Source organism: Oncorhynchus mykiss, chromosome 5, assembly GCF_057628025.1.
Source record: "Oncorhynchus mykiss isolate SJ-2025 chromosome 5, ASM5762802v1, whole genome shotgun sequence".
Taxonomy (NCBI): Eukaryota; Metazoa; Chordata; class Actinopteri; order Salmoniformes; family Salmonidae; genus Oncorhynchus; species Oncorhynchus mykiss.
The window spans coordinates 19,704,978-19,727,768 of record NC_143026.1 but is presented as its reverse complement, the minus strand read 5'-3'; the positions used below and the strand labels follow the sequence as shown (position 1 = coordinate 19,727,768).

Sequence of the window (22,791 nt, the reverse complement as noted above, 5' to 3'; positions counted from 1 at the left end):
AAAAATTAAAAAAGAAGAAAAAGGCTTGAGCCATGGCAGAGTTAGTGCATGTACAGTCGTGAGTTGCCCATAAAAAGACAAAATTACTATTGCTCTCTAAAACAGGGAAGGAAATCTCAGGTCACAGTTTGGAGGGTGCATATTGTGTATGGGACACTGCCCCCTTCCGGTTGTAGGATGTAATAGATTTATGTTCAGTATGTGCATGTGCGAAATTCGTTTCGTTTGTTATAAACACAACCAGACGTCGGACAGCTAATGGGAATTGAGATGGCAAGATAATTATATTTTTACTTCTCGATATTTTTACTTCTCGATAGTCCATTTGTCAGAAGAAATATGCGTCTTAGCTAGACATTTAGAAATCCAGCGTAAAACTAGTCAACAGCCACCACAGGGCGCAGCCATTTTTGAATGTTCCAACTAAATCGTGAAAAAGTGGAGAATAAAACGTATGTATTTCTATCTGTTCGTTTTTTCCTCTTCACTGAACTTATGAGTTGTATGGTAAAACCATAAATATAATTAGTCAATGCATAAGAAATTGCTGTGCTTATAACAAATCCAGCGCAGCGAAAGCAGAATGTTTTTTAATTGCCAAACCATTTCACCCTTTGTTCTCGCAATAGTACAGTCAGGGGCAACATGGCGCTTGGCAGTGTCCGCTGCTGCATCCGAAAACTGCTTCACGATTGTCCCTCAAAAGGATTACTTTGTGGCCGCATACAATCGGACTGTATGGCATGCAGAGTAGGAGGTATACGAATAACTTATTTTATGGTTATGGTGCAGTACCTTGTCGACAAACCACCACACGAGGAATCTGTCTCAATCAATGTCACTGTTGCTGTGACAGCGGTTGAGATGTCTTTTCTTGTCCGGTTTTCATATTTAGCCTGGAACTATTTCAAATTTCTAGACGAATTTGTAATGCATGCACTCAATTTCCACAAGTTGTTCAGCTCCATGGGCAAGTACAGTAACACAGTACTCCTGTCAGAGACGGTCGAGAATATCTAGTCTAATATCATCTCTGCTCCTGTTGCTCCATTCATTTCAGCAAAAAGGCATCTATTGTCAGAGGATGTTGTCAAACTACAATAATTTCAGCAGCGGAAACAGGCAGTGGCTCATCAAGTGTCCGGATCAAAAAGTTGGCTACTCAAGTTTTAATGTGACATGAACAAGTACAGTGACATGCCTCTCTTGCAAGCTCCAAATACAACAATGCAGTAAATGCATTCACTAAACACAATGTAGAACATAGTGTTATTTTTGGGTATTGTGAACAAAAACACACAAGAAATTAAAATAAGAACACAAGAAAGTAAGAAGCTATATACAGGGTCAGTCCCAATACCATATTTACATTGTGCAGGGGATACTGGAGTGATAGAGGTAGATATGTATAGGCGTAAGGCGACTAGGCAACAGGGTATATGATAAACAGCTTGTCGGTTGTAAGAAATGATAGCAGATACATTTTGTTAAAATAAAGTAAAGACAAACGCCAAAAGATTAAACTTGGGTTAGCTAACACAACGTGCCATTGGAACACAGGAGTGATGGTTGCTGATCACGGGCCTCTGAACACCTATGTAGATATTATATAAAAAATCTGCCGTTTCCAGCTACAATAGTCATTTACAACATTAACAATGTCTATAATATATTTCTGATCAATTTGATGTTATTTTAATGGACAAAAAATGTGCTTTTCTTTCAAAAACAAGGATATTTCTAAGTGACCCCAAACTTTTGAATGGTAGTGTATGTGTGTTCTTTCTATCTATCTATCTAGATATTTGCAATATAGATCGATAGAAATATTTGCAAACATCTAGATAGATAGATAGAAATATTTTCAAATATCTAGATAGATAGATAGAAATATTTGCAAATGTATTAATGAAGCATAGTGGTGGCAGCATCATACGGTGCAGATGTTTTTCAGCGCAGGTACTGGGAGACTAGTCAGGATTGAGGGAAAGATAAACGGGGCAAAGTACAGAGAGATCATGAAAACCTGCTCCAGAGCGCTTAGGACCTCAGATTGGGGCGAAGATTCACCTTTCAATAGGACAATGACCCTAAGAACACAACGCAAGAGTGCCTTTGGGACAAATCTCTGAATGTCCTTGAGTGGCCCTACCAGAGCCTGGACCTGAACCCGATCGAACATCTCTGGAGAGACCTGATAATATATGTGCTGCGACGTTCCCCATCCAACCTGACAGATTTTGAGAGGATATGCAGAGAAGAATGGGAGTAACTCCGCCAAATACAGGTGTGCCAAGCTTGTAGCGTCATACCCAAGAAGACTTGAGGCTATAATCGCTGTTAACAAAGTACTGATTAAAGGGTCTGAATACTTCTGTGAATGTGATATTTCAGTTTTTGTTTTTTAATAAATTTGCAAGAATTTCTAAAAACCTGTTTTTGCTTAGTCATTATGGGGTATTGCGTGTAGATTTATGAGGGCGAAAAAACATTGAATCATTTTTAATAGGGCTGTAACAAAATGTGGAAAAAGTCCAGAGGCTGGAATACTTTCTGAATGCACTGTATATGTATGTGTATATATGCATGTCCTTACTGTTTGGGTCTAACTACTGTACCTCAACTACTTATTTTGAAGTTGACAGACCATTTTCTATTCTGCAGGTCATTATTTGGAGGTATTCAATCGGAAGCTAAAGAAGAACGAGTTAATATTGAAGGATGGCCTGAAACTGCTTCTACACCTATGCCAATCTGCAGAGGACATGGTCACAGCCAGAGGTGCCATCTACAGGTATGGGTCACACAGTAAAATACTAGTTTCTCACTAATGCATTGTGGCCACTGGCCAGATGAGTATCCTGACAATTAGCTGTCAAAACAGACCTGAAGATCAAGTCTACTCATCAGCTGTGTTACGGACAGATAAAGCATTAGTCTGAAATACTTTAATGCAATCTTGGAGTTTGACTAATGTTGTCATTCTTTCTTAGTTATGGTTCTGTGTTATTTACGTGTATGTTTGTGTGTTCTGCATGTTCGTTCCACTGTCCAGGTACCACGAAGAGAACAGTAACGTAGCATTTGGAGAGTTTAAGTTTGGTCCCCCGTTCATGAGGCTGTGCTATGAGCTGGGGCTGGAGGAGATGTCTGCTGCCACTCTGACAGACAAGGTAACAATATTTATATGCAGCACTTGGACTTCAACAATCAGGGAACAGTCATAATCAACATCTGGACTAAGTGCTGTCATGAACTAAGCGCTTTCATAGTAACTCTAGTCCTCTTGACTAGGGCATTGATTGACATTTACACATACTGTAGTTTGTGAAGTTGTAAAAATACTATTATTTATCTATATTCTCTAACAGGACATGAGAGGATTATTTTCGGACTCAACCTCCTTCAATATTGCCATAGACATGTTGTTTTATGAAAGGATTATATGAGAGTAGGTGGCATCCTTTTACTATTAGAAGGCAGACACATTAAACTATAAAGGTACATTTTTTAGATGACTGATCTTTGTCATCACTAAACAATGTCTATAATACTAGGTTCTCTGAATGTACTAAGAGACATCTCTCTCTCTCTCTCTCTGGCATACAAATGTGTTTAAATATATTTTATTCTCCTTCTAGAGTGATGTTGAAAAAGCACAATCTATGTTCGGTCAGATTATGAGCACTGACAGCAGAATATGTCAAAATCTCAAAGTGAGTGCTAATATTCACTGTCTTTACAATAACTTTGTAACAGTGTCAAGCTGTCAGTCAGGGAGCAGGCTATTTGATGATATTTCTGGTGTTTCAGGTGCTGATGCTGGCTATGGCAGGAGCTGTGAAAGAATCACTCTCTGTCTTGACCTTAGCATTGGGATCCAGCAGCCCTGCATTTATAAAGAAGCCTGAATTCGCACAGGAAGTGGTAAGTAAAAAAAAAACTAAAAATGGATGTTTAATGTCTGATGCATAACCTATGTGTAATTATCTGATTCATCCAGTCACAAATACAATTCATCAATACATCTATGTGTGCGTGGTCTCTTTCTCAGGTGGACTTAGTGCGTCTTCGGAGCGAGGACAGCCCTCTGATGGCGAGCGTGGAGCAGGCAGTGTCCCACCTCCAGCAGGCAGGTCAGGTGACCCAACGAAACCTGGACAAGATGTTGTGTCATACCCCCATGGGGACGAAGAGGATGCCCATGGGGATAATGGACGAGAGAAGGATCAGCCAGAGGACTCTGAGGCCTCTGCAGTCCACTCTGTTGTCAGGTTGAATGGGACTAGGTGTATCTCTCAGCGTGTTTGAGGGGATCAAGGTGAGGCGCAGAATTGTGAATCTTGATCAGGTACTGAGTAGGTTTTTGGGAGGAGATTTGCAGATCAGTGATTCTGCGCAGTCCGAGTGCAATGTAGTCGATTTTAAACAAACATTGTTTCATTCTAAACTCTGCCTTAATTGTACCAGTCCCTGTCATAGCCATGGGGGTCTGCTCTCTCTCTTACTACATTAATCCATATGTGTTATTTCATCATTTTGATGTCTTCAATATTATTCTACAAAGTAGAAAATAGTACAAAATAAAGGAAAACCGTTGAATGATTAGGTGCGGTAGCAGAGAGAACAGTCTATGACTAGGGTGGCTGGAGTCTTTGGCAAAAGTAGGAGCTTCATATGTCTCAGGCAAATCATAATTAAATACATAAATGCTCATAATTAATTAGGGATAAAACAAACATATTACAGGATTTTGTTGTGTCGCTGCGCTGTGCAGCATCTACCGAACTGTTTGGATTGGAACACACCCACATGTAAACAAATAGTGACGTACACTATTTTAGTTCCACCCACAATGCAACGCGGACGAACCTGGGGGATCCTCCGAGAAGACGGGACAAAAAAAAACAAACAGATTAGAGACAAGTTAAGACAAAGCAGGTCGTTAAAACGATAATTTGTGAATGGTGTAATTTAATAGTGGTAGCTCTAGCTGCCTAATTTTAAGAAAAAAAAATAGTTTAGTAAGTTCCAACTTTGTTAGTGGAGGTTAGCGGTGTGACAGAAGCCAGACTTTGCTTTGGCGACAGAAGAGTTAGCCAGCTTCATAGCTAATGTTAGCTGTCAGCTATCGTGACAACAAAACAATGCTCCGTTGATAACCATAGTTTGTTATTTAGCTAGCCAGAGTATAGACCTGATCAAAGCTATCATTAAAACACACATCTCTGTGATTTCTTCAACTATCAACAAGACCATTGACGTTGGCTAACTAACGCTAGTTTTCCTTGTCCAAGTGAGCCACAGCCGGTAGTGGCTATTGTTAAATTAACTGAGGCGAGTCGCTGAATCAATTACTGGGTCAAAATGAACAGCGACGAGGCGGCAGCTCCGAAACCTGTCACCGACGATGATGGAATGACATGGTGGTACCGATGGCTCTGTAAAATCGTTGGGGTCCTGGGCGGAGTATGTAAGTAAAACTAACTAAGCGTTTTCATAACTACTGTGATTGACAGTCCAATTTGAATGTCTAATACACAGGGACGTGATTTCCTACAGTCAACGTCCCACAAAAAGAGCTGTGACGCTAATATTTGCGTTAACTCTTTGGAATGGTAATCTGTGGCTTTCACTGAGTACTGGGCTGGTACCCCGTTTAATCGGTTCGCACTCCATAGTTAAGGCTGTACAATTATTCTAATACATCCACAGTGGAATCACCCAACTCAGCAAAACCCACAGATCACAACTATGTAGAGTTTACATATTAATTATTGTATTTATTTTTAAGTTATGTATCAATATTCCAACCTGTTTAGCATTATCTAGTCCAAATATAGCATTATTCCACTATTTTTTTGGATCCGTTTCAATGGGGGACCTTTGTCTGGAATTTGGATACCTGTGTGAAGGTAGCTACAATATTGGAATTTGCTGGTTGCCTTCAAAATAAAAGTTCCCCATTGTAACTGAGCCAAACAGATCCAAATAGTGGAATAATGCCATATGTGGACTAGATAATGCTAAACAAGGTTGGAATGTTGTTACATAACTATTTATTTTCTTAAATCATCAATTAATTAAACTCTACATAGTTGTGATCTGTGGGTGTTGCTGAGTAGGGTGATACCCCATTTCATGGGTGCACACTCGATAGGTAAGGCTATATGTACAGTGCATATGTATGCCCCCAATGCAATTAGGCGGTCTAGTGCAGCCACAGTGGGATTATTTGACTGTTTATTGTCTAATTAATCTATATATTATGTAACTACATTCCAACCTTATTTAGCATTATCTAGACTGAATTATTCCACTATTTATGTCTGTTAGGATACATTTCAATGAGGAACTTTTTGTTTTCAAGGTGAACTGCAAATTCCACTATTGTGGCTAATCCTTATTGTCTCTACCTTAACACAGGTCAGTGGTTTCACCTGCTGACTTTAGGCTGATGGTATACACAGCCTGAATGTTGAATACAATTACATTTGAACTTACTCTACCGGTTTTCTGTGGTGTTGGACCTTCAGATGGTTGAAACTTGAGACAAAATATCCATATTTATTGGTCTGTATTTATCTATTTAGATCCAATATTTTCCAGACAATTCTGCTAATTTAATATATGGCAGATAGAACTTGTCTATCTAAGAAGATAGACCTTCTTCCACTTGCTCCTCAATTTTTGCAGCAATGTTGCAATCATTAAAAAAAATACAAATGTTTACATTTCTATCACCTGACACAGGCACAAAACCATGTAAATACTAGCTGACTTCAATTGACATGCAATGCATGCATACTCTCTCATGACTGAAGGCACGTGCACATGACGGAAGGGCATGCAATGACAGTGTGAGGCTATACTCTCTTTAGGAAGCTGCTGATCTGCTGTCTTTGAAATATTACAGTGTTTAGTTGAGGCCTTCAGTGTTCTTACTGAGCGCCTCTGTCTGCCCAGACAAAGCACTGCCACATCACTCTACCCCAGCATCTCTATGTACAACAATAACCCATTAGTCACATGTTCACATTGTTCCTTACAGGAACTAAGAGGCTGGAAGTTGGCACTGTCTGTCTGCTCTCCTGGCTGTCACATATCTCCTTGTGTCATAGGCTTTCTGCTTGCCTGGCTGGCACAATAAGTCATAAGCTATGTTCAGTGATAGCTTCTATTTTATAATGTTAACTAGAGTAGAGTACTCAGTGTGAGACAGACAGAGGTGCTGTTTCTGCCTGCGTTGCAGTTCCCCAGCACTAGGCCAATCACATCCCTGCCTTCCCTTCCCACCTATCCCTTCCCTGCTCGCTGTAGCTATGATTCCGGAGTAGTGTTTGCTGTATCACATTCACATGCGGGACCGCTGCATTTTAAATTGGCTCTGTATACTTCAGCATGCTGTTGAATCCGAGCTCAGGATAGGATATGTCCTACAGTGCCTTCAGAAAGTATTGACACCCCTTGACTTTTTACACATTTAGTTACAGCCTGAATTTAAAATGGATTCAATTGAGATTTTGTGTCACTGGCCTACACACAATAACCCATAATGTCAAAGTGGAAGTGGTTTGGGCCTCCTGGGTGGCGCAGTGGTTAAGGGCGCTGTACTGCAGCGCCAGCTGTGCCATCAGAGTCCCTGGGTTCGCGCCCAGGCTCTGTCGTAACCGGCCGCGACCGGGAGGTCCGTGGGGCAACGCACAATGGCCTAGCGTCGCCCGGGTTAGGGAGGGCTTGGTCGGTAGGGGTGTCCTTGTCTCATCGCGCACCAGCGACTCCTGTGGCGGGCTGGGCGCAGTGTGCGCTAACCAAGGTGGCCAGGTGCACGGTGTTTCCTCCGGCACATTGGTGCGGGTTGGATGCGTTCTGTGTTAAGAAGCAGTGCGGCTTGGTTGGGTTGTGTATCGGAGGACGCATGACTTTCAACCTTCGTCTCTCCCGAGCCCGTACGGGAGTTGTAGCGATGAGACAAGATAGTAGCTACTACAACAATTGGATACTACGAAATTGGGGAGAAAAAGGGGTAAAATTCAAAAAAAAAAAAGTGGAAGTGGTTTTACAAATTAATAAAAAATGAAAAGCTGAAATGTGAACCCTTTGCTATGGTTACGTTACGATAAGTTCAGGAGTAAAATGTTGCAAGTCACATAATAAGTTGCATGGACTCGCTCTGTGTGCAATAATAGTGTTTCTCATCTCTGTACCCCACACATACAATTATCTGTAAGGACCCTCAGTCGAGCAGTGAATTTCAAACACAGATTCAACCACTAAGACCAGGGAGGTTTTCCAATACCGTGCAACGAAGGGCACCTATTGGTAGATGGGTAAAAATAAAGAAATCAGACATTGAATATCCCTTTGAGCATGGAGAGGGTATTGATTACATTTTGGATGGTGTATAAACACACCCAGTCACTACAAAGATACAGGCGTCCTTCTCAACTCAGTTGTCAGTGAGGAAATAAAACAATTTCACCATGAGACCAATAGTGACTTTAAAGCAGTTATGTTTAATGGCTGTGATAGAATAACAACTGAAGATGGATGGATGGAACAGTGTAGTTACTTCACAATACTAACCTAATTGACAGAGTGAAAAAAGCCTGTACAGAATAAAGATATTCTAAAACAACAACAAAAACATTGCAACTTTTAGTCTTAAATACAAAAAAAGTGTTATGTTTGATGCAAATCCAATACACCACATTAGTGAGTACCACTCTCCATATTTTCAAGCATACTGCATAATGCTGGGTGTTGTTATGGGTATGCGGCTAATCATTAAGGACTGGAGTTTTTCAAGATAAAAAATAAATGGAGTGGAGCTAAGCACAGGCAAGATCCTAGAGGAAAACCTGGTTGTCTGCTTTCCACCAGACACTGGGAGATTTAATTCATCTTTCAGCAGGACAATAACTTTAAACACAAGGCCAAATATACACTGGAGTTGCTTACCAAGTAGACGGTGAATCAAATCAAATGTATTTATATAGCCCTTCTTACATCAGCTGATATCTCAAAGTGCTGTACAGAAACCCAGCCTAAAACCCCAAACAGCAAGCAATGCAGGTGTAGAAGCACGGTGGCTAGGAAAAACTTCCTAGAAAGGCCAAAACCTAGGAAGAAACCTAGAGAGAAACCAGGCTAAGGGGTGGCCAGTCCTCTTCTGGCTGTGCCGGGTGGAGATTATAACAGAACATGGCCAAGATGTTCATAAATGACCAGCATGGTCAAATAATAATAATCACAGTAGTTGTCGAGGGTGCAGCAAGTCAGCACCTCAGGAGTAAATGTCAGTTGGCTTTTCATAGCCGATCATTAAGATAATCTCTACCACTCCTGCTGTCTCTAGAGAGTTGAAAACAGCAGGTCTGGGACAGGTAGCACGTCCGGTGAACAGGTCAGGGTTCCATAGCCGCAGGCAGAACAGTTGAAACTGGAGCAGCAGCACGGCCAGGTGGACTGGGGACAGCAAGGAGTCATCATGCCAGGTAGTCCTGAGGCATGGTCCTAGGGCTCAGGTCCTCCGAGAGGGAGAAAGAAAGAGAGAATTAGAGAGAGCATACTTAAATTCACACAGGACACCAGAAAAGACAGGAGAAGTACTCCAGTTATAACAAACTGACCCTAGCCCCCCGACACATAAACTACTGCAGCATAAATACTGGAGGCTGATACAGGAGGGTCAGGAGACAATGTGGCCTCATCCGATGATACCCCCGGACAGGGCCAAACAGGCAGGATATAACCCTACCCACTTTGCCAAAGCACAGCCCCCACACCACTAGAGGGATATCTTGAATGTTCCTGAGTTGGCACGTTACAGTTTTGACTTAAATCTACTGCAGAAATATATGGCAAGACCTGAAAATGGTTGTCTAGCAATGATCAACAACCAATTTGACAGAGGTCGAAGAATCCTAAAAACAATCATGTGCAATTTGCACAATCCAGGTGTGGAAAGCTCTTAGAGACTTACCCAGAAGACTCACAGCTGTAATCATTGCCAAATATGCTTCTACAAAGTATTAATTCAGGGGTGTGAATAATTATGTTAATGAAATATGTCTATTTAATTTTCAATAAATGTGCAAACATTTCCAAAAAACACGTTTTCACTTTGTCATTGTGGGGGTATTGTGTGTAGATGGGTAAGGAAAATAATCTTATGTAACTCGTTTTGAATTCAAGCTGTAACACAACAAAATTTGGACTAAGTCAAGTGGTATGAATACTTTCTGAAGGCACTGTATATGATTCCTCTGACTTTAGCTACTGCAGAGTAGACTGCATATGTGTGTCTCTGAGACTAGCAGTGCTTGTGTGTGGGCGTCTCTGTGTGTATGGCATGAGTGTGCTAGCTAGCCGAATGGTCTCATCTGGTACTGTGGGAGGTTGTTGCGAGTGGCAGCCATTTAATTTAATCACACTCGTATGGGATCTCCAATCTGTCATTACTAGCATGAGGTTAGCGTGATGTTTCTCTCTTGATAGAAATCCTGTGCTGTGTTTTCAAGCTTTAATGGTTTCAAACCAATACAACTCTAGCCCCACTAGATAATAATTTAATCAAAGTTGGGTACAAAATACAATATGAGCTGTCTCAGCTTTGAGACACTAGTGGGCTGTGTGAATTCATGTATTCATTCAAGTGTGTGTGTGTGTGTACTACAGAGTACAATGGATGTTGTGTGTAATTATCCCGTCTTTTCATTGTCTGGGTCCCTTCCTATGCTCACAGTGTGGCCACTGGACTGGTAGCTGCACCCAGCAGAGCCAACCAGGCAATGTATATCAGGGGCCTAGCAGGATCTTAGCATGGGGCCTGTAACCTCAGATTAATACTCATCTGTCTCCTGTTTGGCTCGTATTCTATGGCTCTCTGCCAGAGGAGAAGAGCTGATCCTCTGGTGCTCCTGCTATCAAAACCACTCTTGTTTGTTTAAACGGAAATTTAGACCCTTGTGGTTTCCAGTTAGGCTATATTTGATTTAAGTGTGGATGAATAACGTCCCCAGTCAGGGTAATAGCACTGTTTGTCATATTTCTAAATTGGAACAAAGCCTCCTTTATTCTGGTAAATTGGTATTCATGGTGACCCTATATGCCTGAAGCATCCACATGCATATTTATACCTGTTTGTACTTGATCTGGTTGCATTATCAGAACTGTAACATTGCATGTAATGTGATATTTTCTCTCCCACTGAAGCATGTGCCATCTCAGGAGTGTGGATGTGTGTCACTGTCAACCCTTTAAACATCGCTGCTGGAGTATGGATGGTGTAAGTTTGTCTTGCACAATATGATCCTTAGCCAAGGCTTTAGATTTGCATACATGCCTACATATATTAGAGAGAGAGAGAGTGTGTGTGGTGTGTGTAAAGATGTGCTAATGTCCTCCTTCTTTTTCAAGGTTGAATGCCTTTGTGCTGTTCCTGTGTGAAGTTCCATTCTGCTGCCAGTTCATTGAGTTTGCAAATGCAGTGGCAGCTAGAGCTGACAAATTCAAGCCATGGCAGAAAGCCTTCTTCTACTGCGGGTAAGAACTGGACTGAGACCTGCTGTCTTCACATGACTCAGCTGTCCATTGTCTAGGCCTGCAATTTTAAATGACCTTTTAACCAGTTGAAAAACATACTTCAAGTTTTCTGTAATCACTCACTCAATCAAACCCTGTTTCTTGTATTTCCAGGATGGCACTGTTTCCCATATTCCTGAGCTTCTCCATCACCACTCTGTTTGGAAATGCCATTGCCTTCGCTACGGGAGTCCTCTATGGTCTCGCCTCACTGGGCAAAAAGTGAGGTTTTTCTATTCATTCTTTTGTGATAAGATTTGGATTTGAATATGTGTGTAGGCCTACATAGTGTACTTGAGATTGAATTTGTTTCTTTCTCGCCCCTCTTTCTCACACTTTCTCCCCTTTCAGTTCAAATGAACATGCATTTTTAATCAACATTTAGATGTTTAGGTGTTATTAATCAGTAGTAAGATGCATTACATTTAAAATAATGTAACATCTTGTAACAGGAGATAACAGCTTCATTCCATACCCTCATTGTAACTTTGAGTGGCAAAAAGTAACCCTGTAAATGATCTCATTCAACATTATATCTAACATCTCCCCTTTCCTCTGTGGTGTCATGCTTTCGGCCCTGTTTCTCTCTCTTCCACCACTCTGTTTCTTTCAGGGGTGATGCGGTGAGTTACGCCAGGCTGAATCACCAGAAACTGGGGGATGAGGAGAAGCTGACCGGGACGACTGACGGGTCAATATAGTGACATGGCTCATCCCTCCGGTCTCACAGAGGAGGAACACTATCCTTTATCAAGGGATAAAGATGTCAACCCCTCTCCCCCACCATCTCTTCTCTTTTACCCCACCTCTCCCTCTCTGTTACTGAGTTTATTTATGTATCTAAACTGCTGCATCTTTAATGTCTTATTTGATGAAATGTGTCCGTATAGATTTTATGTAATTTGGTCCTTTAATAGTGTGAATTTAGTTTGACATTTTAGTTCATGTAAAGGTTTAGCGGTTGTTTTAATACGTTTTTTTTTTCTTTCATTTTTGTGTGCTGTTTTGTTGTCCTGGTTACTGGGGTATCCATTTTTTGCAAGTAGGAAAAGGAATGTACCATTTTAGCCAATCCGCCTTTCAGGAAACCTGGGCGATAGTGAAAGTGGAATTGTAGTTTTTGTTAAGGATTTTCCCAAGTCATCTTCCTCTGTTTGCCACCGGCAATTGGGACAGTAATCCCAAATGTATATCCATCCAGTGTACCCAAAGATGGGAGTCCTCTTTTATATTGATTACTTGAGATATGAAGTAACCAATATTCAGTTTTCAACTGAACACTTTGAACAAACATTGACAACATTGCATGTTTACAGAGGACATAGGATTCACTGTGACATCATAGTTCTAACGGTTTTCAGTGCACAGATAAGATGAACTATCTTATCAGCTTTTGGGGCATTCTACAAATTTGCTTGTAATCAAACAGTCACAGGTTGCTATAGGTTGTGTATATCATGAGAAGAAAAACAGATTAAGGGCTCAATTCAATACATCTAACTGAAGTTCAGCGCTGTAGTGCAATTGAAATTCAAAGGTAATGTTCCCACTTTCGTGGAAACTGCATTCACGGTAAACAATGCATGTGTCGGCTCAATCGGAAATTACTTTAACATTTAAATCACGCTATAGCGCTGAACCTCTGTGATACGAATTGAATTGGGCCCTAAAGAAAGGCTATAGTGCTTTAGAACCTATTGTTGTTCCCTTCTGGAACCTGAATTGACCTAGAACCCGGTTGATCTATGCCACTTCAGAATGTTTGTTTTCGACTCTACAAATCCTAGTGCGATCTAGCCTTCTGACCCATGGAAGCAGAATGTTAAAGGTTTAAGGACTGTGATGAGATAATGTCTTGATTCAGAGACTAATAGGGTTTAACACAGCACACAAAGAAAATATTAGTATTTTTCCTTAGTCAGATAGGAGATACAATCTTCTGTCCAACCTCTGATCACAGGTGAAATGTGTTGTTCAGCAACATGCTACTGTTGTTTTTTTGGTTGACTCTTTTGGTGAAAAGTAATGCATTGAGTTAGCTTGTTTGGCCACACCTCTTACAGTAGTGTATCTCGCACATTCTCTCTGGATTGGAAAACATTTCAATCAGTAAAATGGTCGCCAATGATTGGTTCTCAGTTAGGCATATTTTTTTTTTCTATATACATCATACAGGGTAACTAGCAAGAACAATATTGCAGGTCACTTTAACCAATGCATAGGTACTATCCACATACACGTACAAATGAACCAGCTTCTGTTAAAAGGAACCAAACACTACAGGCATACAAGCGATATATCACTTAGGAATATATGGAACACTATTTAGGCTCATAGTTCAAAACAATATGCAACATAGGCGTGTTAGCAGCTATCTAATTGCTAGATCGAATCCCCGAGCTGACAAGGTAAAAATGTGTCTTTCTGCCCCTGAACAAGGCAGTTAACCTACGCTGTCATTGTAAATAATTTGTTCTTAACTGACTTGCCTAGTTAAATAAAGGTTCAAAATATATATTTCAATAGTTTCAGATATTATGCATTTTACCAACATTTTCATTACTGTAACAGACCAAAAAAAGTTATAAACAAATCAATATCTTATTTTAACATTGCTCCCCTAATGAAAAGGCCTGAGTTAAACATAACACTGAAAATAAATATTTCAAATGAAATAGCTTTTTCCCAATTTGAGCTCTTCAGCCATTTTGGTAATGAGAAGGCCAAATTGGGTACTCTAGATGATGCATAATGGATGAATAAAACCTGATTGGAGTTTTTACAGGAACTAGAATGTTTTTGGACACATATCCAGACACTATGTAATAAATATAGTTTAATGTAAACTTTGTGTTTTATTCAAATAAATTAAGCTTTATAAAATGACCTGAGAATTTAATCCGGGCGCATTTCGGTAATACGATTTTGGGGTGAAAAATTCGGGTAAATGTAAAATGGGTTTAAAATAAGACACCTTCCCAAAAATACATATTGGTTCTCGGAATGATAGTCGATTTTGGCAGGTTCATCATGGTTTTTTAACTCAATTTGCTAGACATATTTCAAAAGAGATTCACCCCCATATACAAGAGGGACACTAATCCTTTATGATCTCTGGGCACATACAAGTCCTTAATGGTTACACTATAGCGTTATGGAACAATGATCTAAAATATTTTTTACTTAACTGGGAAAGTCAATTAAGAACAAATTCGTATTTACAATGACAGCTGGATGAGATACAGCCTGGATTTGAAACAGGGACTCTAGTGACACCTCTTGCGCTGAGATGCAGTGCCTTAGTGTTTGAGGTTCCAGAGTGGTGCAGCAGTCTAACAGCTTGCCCCATGCAATAGGAATGAGTTTTGCAGCACAGACCTCTAGTTTGCTGTAAGGGGTTTCTGTGTATTCTTCTGTTTAGTTATGTTGAATCGAAGTGAATTTAGTTTGTCTTTGTTGCTTTTTTATGATGTAATATACTATAAGGTCAAAATGAGCATACTAACTTGGTTGCTTGTTATATGGGGGTGCGTTTGTAAATTCACTCTGGAGTGCCAGAGAGCGCTTTGAGCGTTCGCAAATTCAGAGCGTTTTGCTCTGGCCAAGGAGTAGGGTTGATCCGAGCGTTCTGACCTTAACGGCAGTCAAACTATCCGGCTAAAATTAGCTAGCTTGATAGCTACTTCCATACAAAAAGTAGAGAACACCTCACTCTGACCATTTTACTCACCCTAGCAGAGCTGGTTAGGCTTTTTTCATGTTATCCAGAGCATTGGTGACTAACTTTGCTGCTGGCAACACTAATTCGCATTTTTGCCGACATTTACTGACACCGGTCATGTCGAACGTTCTTAAATTCATCAGTTATAGTAGATGGCCAGAGCAAATTTACGAACGCGCCCATGGTATTCTCTCCATATGGCTAAACATTTTTCCTCCTAGTTGTTACTTGTGATTTAAATATCTTACCTTTAATTCATGAAAAACTCTCAAATACAAAGGCAACACATAATCCAAACACTTGGAATTTAAACTGCAGATATTCAACATCAAGACATGGATGTTAGATCAGAAAAATACCACATTTTAAAACATTCGAACCAGAAAACTGATATAGCAGACAATGAATGAAAGATCCATGCATAGTTAAAGCGGCACTAGGCCGTTTCTGATGACCAACTTTCTGAATGATTAGGGTTGAGTGGGATTTGAATAAAGTCCATATTAATTTGATCAAACCGCTTTGTGTAATCCTTATGGGTCACCAAGAGATTCCTCAATTCACTAAGACCTCAAAGTGCAAGTTCACTTCCAAAAGAAACAATTGTTAATTCAATCAAGCCTCCTGTCCTGTGCCATCTAGTCAAGGGCGAGTACTCAGTCCCATTACAGACTGATGTAGTTCAGTCAGTCAGGTTCATTTGTGTTTGGGTGATTTGGGCTTCCTTGGTTCCTTGGTCTTCTTGGTTAACTCCGGGTTGTTATGACTAGCCTTGATCTCTGCCTCCCAATGTTTCTTCACCATCGTGTACAACCTCATGGTCGCCTGGGCGTCTTGGACCTGCAACACATTCTCAGACATTGGCTACGGTTCACAGTTGTACTACTGTATATGTGAGCTACAAAATAAAAAAAGATTGATAAAAAGCTGACTTACGGATGAATGTTCTCCCTGTTGTACTTTGACACCGAGTATTTCTCTACACAGGAGTTTCAGAGAGGGCCGACCACTCTGAAAATAAAATAACATTATCTTCCTCTTATAGTGTTATTACAACCCCTTCAGTCACGCACATTAATACAAAATATCTGCCCACAAACCAGTCTTTACCTTCACAATTTTCTTGAAAGGTTTATACTTCTGGGTGTCTCTGATTCTCTTTTTTGGGTGATCCAAGAACAAAATCTGAAAAATGTTAGCATGGAAAGTATATGTAAATGTTGACAATGGTCAGGTTTTCGTTAGAATGATGAACAATGCAAGTTACATCATAGTAGTGTACCTTGAGGTCATTGTGAATGGCGTGTCCCACAAGCGTTCTCCCCTGGAGGATCTCAGCCACCTCTTTCTGTACGGTCTTCACATTCTCACCTGCAGAATATAACAGACGACACAAAAGTCGCATTTGAAAACAACCCGCAGATAACTTCATCCTAAAATAAGACTCTTTTGGGCTTTAGTGAGTTTGTTGCCGTTTCCAATGCTACCATAAGACCATATTAATATAGTGGTAAAATAATCACTAAGGAGGTCAGCTCATCCTGCTTACCGTTTTTGATGTCATCTGGTCGGATGCCACTGACAGCTGTCCTGTAGTCCGTCACCTTCTCTGTGGGTTTGACGAATTTGTCATAGATGCACTTTCCAAACTGGTTGACAAGGGAGACCCGGGCTACGATGCTGTCCTCTCCATCTGGCCCCACACCCACCATCTCACAGTCCATAGCCACCGCCCTGGTCAGGCTGACAGGTGCCATGATGAACAGGGAAAGAAAAAGCCTTGGTCACACCTGTTACTTGACTTGAAGTTTGACCCCGCCCAGGTTTTTTAGCCCATTGATTTTGTAGTAATGTTTGAGTCACTCATATCACATAAAAACAGTGTACAATTGCAAGACAGAGCTTTAAAACTGCACGTTTTTCTCTGCAACTCATGACAACATGTGTAGAATTGCAGGAAATAAGCTTTAAACCTGCAAAAAAAACCTCGCCAACTAGAGGGGTGTTAACAGTTAATATTATTAACAGTGCTTGTGCCCATAGAAATAGGAGGACGCAGGATGTTTTGACATCTTAAAATGAATGTAGCAAACGGGGCTTTCAAGTTATGGAGTAATTTTTAGGACACCAATAGGTGAAGAAACATCAAACTTCTATTCCCAGCTAGCTAAACGACGCATACAAGGTAATGTGGGAGAAGGAAATGCATTTCTTTACAATGACAATCAGGTGTACCCTTCATGCATATTAAAAAGGTGACTTGACCTACATTGCATAATCTAGGAATATGTCCACAGGGCATCATTTATGGGCTTTATGGGGTGGGATTCTTATGACATTGCCAGGTGTAAGACTAGTACGATTTCCAAAAAAACAACCTGTTAAACTCTTATGTGGTTAACTCAGTGGTTCTCAACTGGTTTTGCTTCGGTTCCCAACTGGTTTTGCTTCGGGACCCAAATTGAACCAGTTTGTCTGTCACAAACCAATACTCACATCATGAAAAATAATTGCCAAAATTCAATCTTGCGAACTATTTTTAATGCTGTAGTGATATACTCAATCAAGGAGCTGTATGCGCTCCAACCAGACAAAGTGGAGCGGTGTCTCCTGACCCCTCCTGTCCCAGCCTCTAGTATTTATGCTTCAGTAGTTTATGTGTCGGGGGGCTAGAGTCAGTGTGTTATATCTGGACTATTTCTCCTGTCTTATCCGGTGTCCTGTGTGAATTTAAGTATGCTCTCTCGAATTCCCTCTCGGAGGAGGACCTGAACCCTAGGACAATGCCCCAGGACTACCTGGCCGTGCTGCTGCTCCAGTTTCAACTGTTCTGCCTGCAGCTATGGAACCCTGACCTGTTCACCGGACGTCCTATCTGTCCCAGACCTGCTGTTTTATACTCTCTAGAGACAGCAGGAGCGGTAGAGATACTCCTAATGTTCGGCTATGAAAAGCCAACTGACATTTACTCCTGAGGTGCTGACTTGTTGCACCCTCAACAACCACTGTGATTATTATTATTTGACCATGCTGGTCATCTATGAACATTTGAACATCTTGGCCATGTTCTGTAATAAACTCCACCCGGCACAGCCAGAAGAGGACTGGCCACCCCACATAGCCTGGTTCCACTCTAGGTTTCTTCCTAGGTTCTGGCCTTTCTAGGGAGTTTTTCCTAGCCACCGCACTCCTACACCTGCATTGCTTGCTGTTTGGGGTTTTAGGCTGGGTTTCTGTACAGCATCATGGGGGGGAACGTGCGCCCACTCCCCAACAAGGTAGATGAGCTATACGCAAACATTCAATGCCAACAGGACTTTTACGATGTGAGCTTTCCTTCTTTCATCAAAACTTGGCTTAGGGAGGATACACTTGTTGAATCAGTGACTTTGGATGGGTTCTCTGTCATGCGCTTGGATAGTGACTGCCACAGTACGGGTAATTACTCAGACTGTGGACCAGTTGAGGAAACAGTTCAAATGGACAAATGCCAGGAAGGCTGTTGGACCGGATAGAATCAGACCCGGGTGCTCAGTGACTGTACTGCGCAGGTGAGCGGCATCCTGCACTTTATCTTCATGCAGTCACTGTCTACCTCTACTGTACCTACACAATGGAAATCCCCCTGCATTGTGCCTGTTCCCAAAAACACCAAGGGCAGGGCCTAATCAACTTCAAGCCTGTTGCACTCACTTCCCAGCTGATGAAGGTTTTTGAGAGAGTGGTCCTGGCACAACTAAAGCAGCAAGTGCTCCGGGTTTCTTTACCCCCCCACAGTTTGCCTACCAGGCCAAGATAGGTGTGGAATATGCACTGCTGTTCATGTAGCACAATGCTGCTAATAGCTCTATATTGAAAACACTGCAATACTGTGAAGAAAAATTATTGAGATTAAAATGAAGTAAAAATGTAAATTCATTATAATTGACACACTTTCTACCTGGTTTAAGTTCAGACTGGAGTATTTTTTCATAAATGTTTTTTTAAAAACTCAACACTTGCAACCCATTCAAAAACCACCAGTTGAGAATCGCTGCCTAACTTACCCCTCAAATGCCCTGTCCTTGACCAGCGCGCTCTCTGTGGTCTGGGCGTCTGTCTTCTGAGTGCCTTGGATCTTCCTCATGATATCGGCTGCCTCTGTTCCCACTGTGGCTTCAATGTCGTCAGGGTCCACATCATCAAACCACATGTCCGATCTATTGGAGGACAGATATGTATTAACCATCACATACATTAACCAACACTGAGGTGCCTGTGGAAATAATATCTGATAATCTGACCGTAGGTTTGGATGCAAGTTTGACAATTGACTACAGAAATGACTAAACACAGACAAACCACACACATGCTTTTTTACAACAGTGAGAAGTTCTTGAAGTCAACACCTCAATAGTCACACTTACTTGCCGGTATTCATTTTGGGTGCCTGTACTGTTTATATTTAGGTGCAGAAACTCTGCAACACCTTTGAGCTGATATTCTATAAAAGATGTGCAGAAACTCAAGCAGTAGAACATTGGAGGTGCTGGTACTTAGTTCTGGTAAGCTCCTGCCCAAGTCAAGGCAATATTGGTAACACTGGACAGACTTACTCAGTGGGTTTCTTTTCCTCCACTTCTACTTTCTTCTTCTTCAACTGTGCATTGCTGTCTATCTGGACACTGCTCTGTTTCCTCTTCTTGGCTTTGGGCTGTTCTGTCCCCGATTGTCCTGGATCTATCCCATTCACCTGAGTTTTACTAGGAACAGAACTGTCCTTCCATGCTTTCCCACTGTTCACCTGCTTGGGCTTAGTTGCCTTGGCATCAGTCACTGTCTTTGATAAGTTCTTAGCAGGCTTCTTATGCACCACAGCCACCTCCTTAGAAATGTCTTTAGTTGGTTTCTTATGAGTCTCGTCCTTTGAAATGTCTTTAGTGGGTTTCTTAGGGACTTCCTTCTTTGAGTTTTGCTGAAACAGTTGCCTTTTCACAGGAGGGGGGTTGGATTTGAACACCTGCAAATAGATAGAGCTCTAATAACACCATATTTTTGACAGGGATGACAGTGGTACTAATGCATTCAAGTCTGTCATCTATCCAAAAATCTGTAACACAACACAACATGCCATTTCTGACTTAAGTCATAACCAAGTCCTTACCTCTAGTAACGTTTTCCAGTTGGTTGAAAACTGTTGGGCATCTTTCGGGGGAAGCAACGCCTTGGTTTTACCTTGATCTTTTGAAATGGGCTCTTTTTTCTTGGTGTGTTGATAAAACGTTTTCTTTCGAGGTTTCTTTTTCGTTTGGCTCTGACTGGATTTTGGCACTTTAGAAGCAGCAGAGTCCGTTTTCTCTGGTTTGACTTTACACATCATGTCTCGATGCCTGTGAGCTTAGCTTTTGAAAATCTTGCTGTCAACTCGGTTGATTTCTTGGTGGGAAGCAGTGTGAGACTTCCACTTTATACTCTTAATATCTCTTTAAAAAAAGTTAACCTTGCTAAATGACTAGCTTTTGACAGCCCAATATACTTCAAACGTTCTGTAGCTCAGTAAGTTAGCTACTTGCTATAAGTTCGCTAGCTCTGCTAACATGTGATCAGAAGCTCAAACATGAACGAATTCGCTACATTTGCTAAGTAACAATAACATAACTAATCGGTACTCGTGGTTTAAACAGGAATATTTCACCTCTATAAAGAGCTAAATGAATAATTACAACGCCGCAACAATCGTTATGCTGTACACAATTAGAGATCCAACGTTACACATTTTTCTAAACGCCATGCTGAAATGTGTACTTCGGAAATTTGTCACAAGTGTGAATGTCCGAAAGTAAACACGTCCACGGTTGTACTTGGTTCCTAGATAAAGGAGTTCATTCCGTTCATCCTGAATTATGTTGCTTAATATAAACTACTCTACCAATAAAAACTGTAATCAATGATGTTGGCTAAAAATCTATACATAATATCCAGTAAGGTGACAAGCACACAAAAGAGAACCATAGGAGACAACCAGTGACAAGAGGGGATTGCGTTGAAAGGTCTTGCACTAAAATACTTTAACACAAGGCGGCAGTGTTGTCTAATTGATTAATCACTTTCGTCCTGGTTTCAGAACAATACACCCAAATCACAACATAGAAGACAATAAATGTAGAACTACATTTGAAGTTGCAAACATTTTTATACATCAGAAACTTTATCCCCTTGATAATGGCCATTATATCGTAATATATGACACATTTATAAGATTATGATTTGTTATTACTGATTTGTTACTCCACCTCAAGAATTCCATTTGTCAAATCGCTCGGGGAACGCATACTCTCGTTCAGGCAAATTAGAAATAAGTGCACTCAGGCTATCCGGAAGGCCCAAATTATTTTCTTTAAGGAGGAATTCTCTCACTGGAAAATGGTTAAATACCTGGAGAATAAACCCTCCTCCACACAGCTGACCATGTCCCTTTATGTTGATGATGTGGTTGTTACTGACAAGGAGCACATGGCGGAGCACTTTAATCACCACTTCATTAAGTCAGGATTCCTATTTGACTCTGCCATACCTCATTGCCCGTCCAACGTTTCCTCATCTCCCACCCCTTCTAATGCGACTATCCCCGATGCTCCTCCTCCTTTTCCCCCTGCCTCGCTACAAAGTTTCTCCTTGCAGGCAGTCACTGAGTCCGAGGTGCTAAAGAAGCTCCTTAAACTTGACCTCCAAAAAACATCTGGGTCAGATGGTTTAGACCCTTACTTCTTTATGGTTGCTGCCCTACCATCGCCAAGCCTATCTCTGACCTTTTTAACCTGTCTCTCCTCTCTGGGGAGGTTCCCATTATTTCGAAGGCAGCTACGGTGTGTCCTTTATTTAAAGAGGGAGATTAAAGCTGATCTCCAATTTCTATGTTGCCCTGTTTATCAAAAGTGGTGGAAAAACTTGTCAATAATCAACTGGCAGGCTTTCTTGACATCTATAGTATTCTCTTGGGTATGCAATAGGGTTTCCACTCAGGTTATGGATGTGTCACTGCAACCTTAAAAGGTCCTAAATGATGTCACCATTGCCCTTGATTCTAAGCAATGTTGTGCTGCTATTTTTATTGACTTGGCCAAAGCTTTTGATACGGTAGACCATTCCATTCTAGCGGGCCTGCTAAGGAGTATTGGTGTCTCTGAGGGGTCTTTGGCCTGGTTTGCTAACTACCTCTCTCAAAGAGTGCAGTGTATAAAGTCAGAACATCTGCTGTCTCAGCCACTGCCTGTCACCAAGGGAGTACCCCAAGGCTCGATCCTAGGTCCACGCTCTTCTCAATTTACATTAAACAGCCTAGCTAAAGCAGTAGGAATCTCTGTCATCCATTTATATGCAGATGATACAGTCTTATGCTCAGCTGACCCCTCCCCGGATTTTGTGTTAAACGCTATACAACAAAGCTTTCTTAGTGTCCAATAAGCATTCTCTGCCCTTAACCTTGTTCTGAACACCTCCAAAAC

The 22,791-nt window shown here is 41.1% G+C and overlaps 2 protein-coding genes across 6 annotated transcripts; one reads left to right on the top strand and one right to left on the bottom strand.

The window, feature by feature from the left end:
• Positions 1–172: 172 nt before the first annotated feature.
• On the top strand, positions 173–16,238 carry LOC110523379 (calcium channel flower homolog). 5 transcript variants are annotated; one of them, XR_016495920.1, is made up of 9 exons: positions 173–452; positions 630–757; positions 2,665–2,794; positions 3,056–3,173; positions 3,642–3,716; positions 3,814–3,927; positions 4,055–4,321; positions 11,218–11,290; positions 11,422–11,487. XR_016495920.1 is itself a non-coding variant. In XM_021602039.3 (5 exons), the coding sequence occupies exons 1-5, from the start codon at positions 5,368–5,370 to the stop codon at positions 12,285–12,287; spliced, it is 501 nt and encodes a 166-aa protein (XP_021457714.2). In that variant the 5' UTR covers positions 4,055–5,367; the 3' UTR covers positions 12,288–16,238. The 5 variants fall into 5 exon arrangements, 1 of the variants encoding a protein (XP_021457714.2); XR_016495921.1 differs by lacking the exon at positions 3,642–3,716; XR_016495922.1 differs by lacking the exon at positions 173–452 and having other exon boundaries at positions 630–2,287.
• LOC110523377 (RNA exonuclease 4) lies at positions 15,536–21,331 on the bottom strand. Its single transcript, XM_021602038.3, has 8 exons — positions 20,451–21,331; positions 19,903–20,306; positions 19,354–19,506; positions 16,857–17,050; positions 16,590–16,678; positions 16,418–16,492; positions 16,244–16,318; positions 15,536–16,147 (listed from the first exon to the last, which is right to left on the bottom strand). Exons 1-8 carry the CDS (start codon positions 20,664–20,666, stop codon positions 16,004–16,006), a joined length of 1,350 nt encoding a protein of 449 aa, XP_021457713.3. The 5' UTR covers positions 20,667–21,331; the 3' UTR covers positions 15,536–16,003.
• Between the last annotated feature and the right edge of the window lie 1,460 nt (positions 21,332–22,791).

Coding starts and splice junctions, on each gene's coding strand:
- LOC110523379 (XM_021602039.3), top strand. CDS start 5,368: ATGAACAGCGACGAGGCGGCAGCTCCGAAACCTGTCACCGACGATGAT. Junction 11,291..11,421: donor GCTGCTGGAGTATGGATGGT/GTAAGTTTGTCT, acceptor TTCTTTTTCAAG/GTTGAATGCCTTTGTGCTGT. Junction 11,809..12,199: donor CTCGCCTCACTGGGCAAAAA/GTGAGGTTTTTC, acceptor TGTTTCTTTCAG/GGGTGATGCGGTGAGTTACG.
- LOC110523377 (XM_021602038.3), bottom strand. CDS start 20,666: ATGATGTGTAAAGTCAAACCAGAGAAAACGGACTCTGCTGCTTCTAAA. Junction 20,307..20,450: donor ACTGGAAAACGTTACTAGAG/GTAAGGACTTGG, acceptor ATCTATTTGCAG/GTGTTCAAATCCAACCCCCC. Junction 16,493..16,589: donor CCATTCACAATGACCTCAAG/GTACACTACTAT, acceptor AACATTTTTCAG/ATTTTGTTCTTGGATCACCC.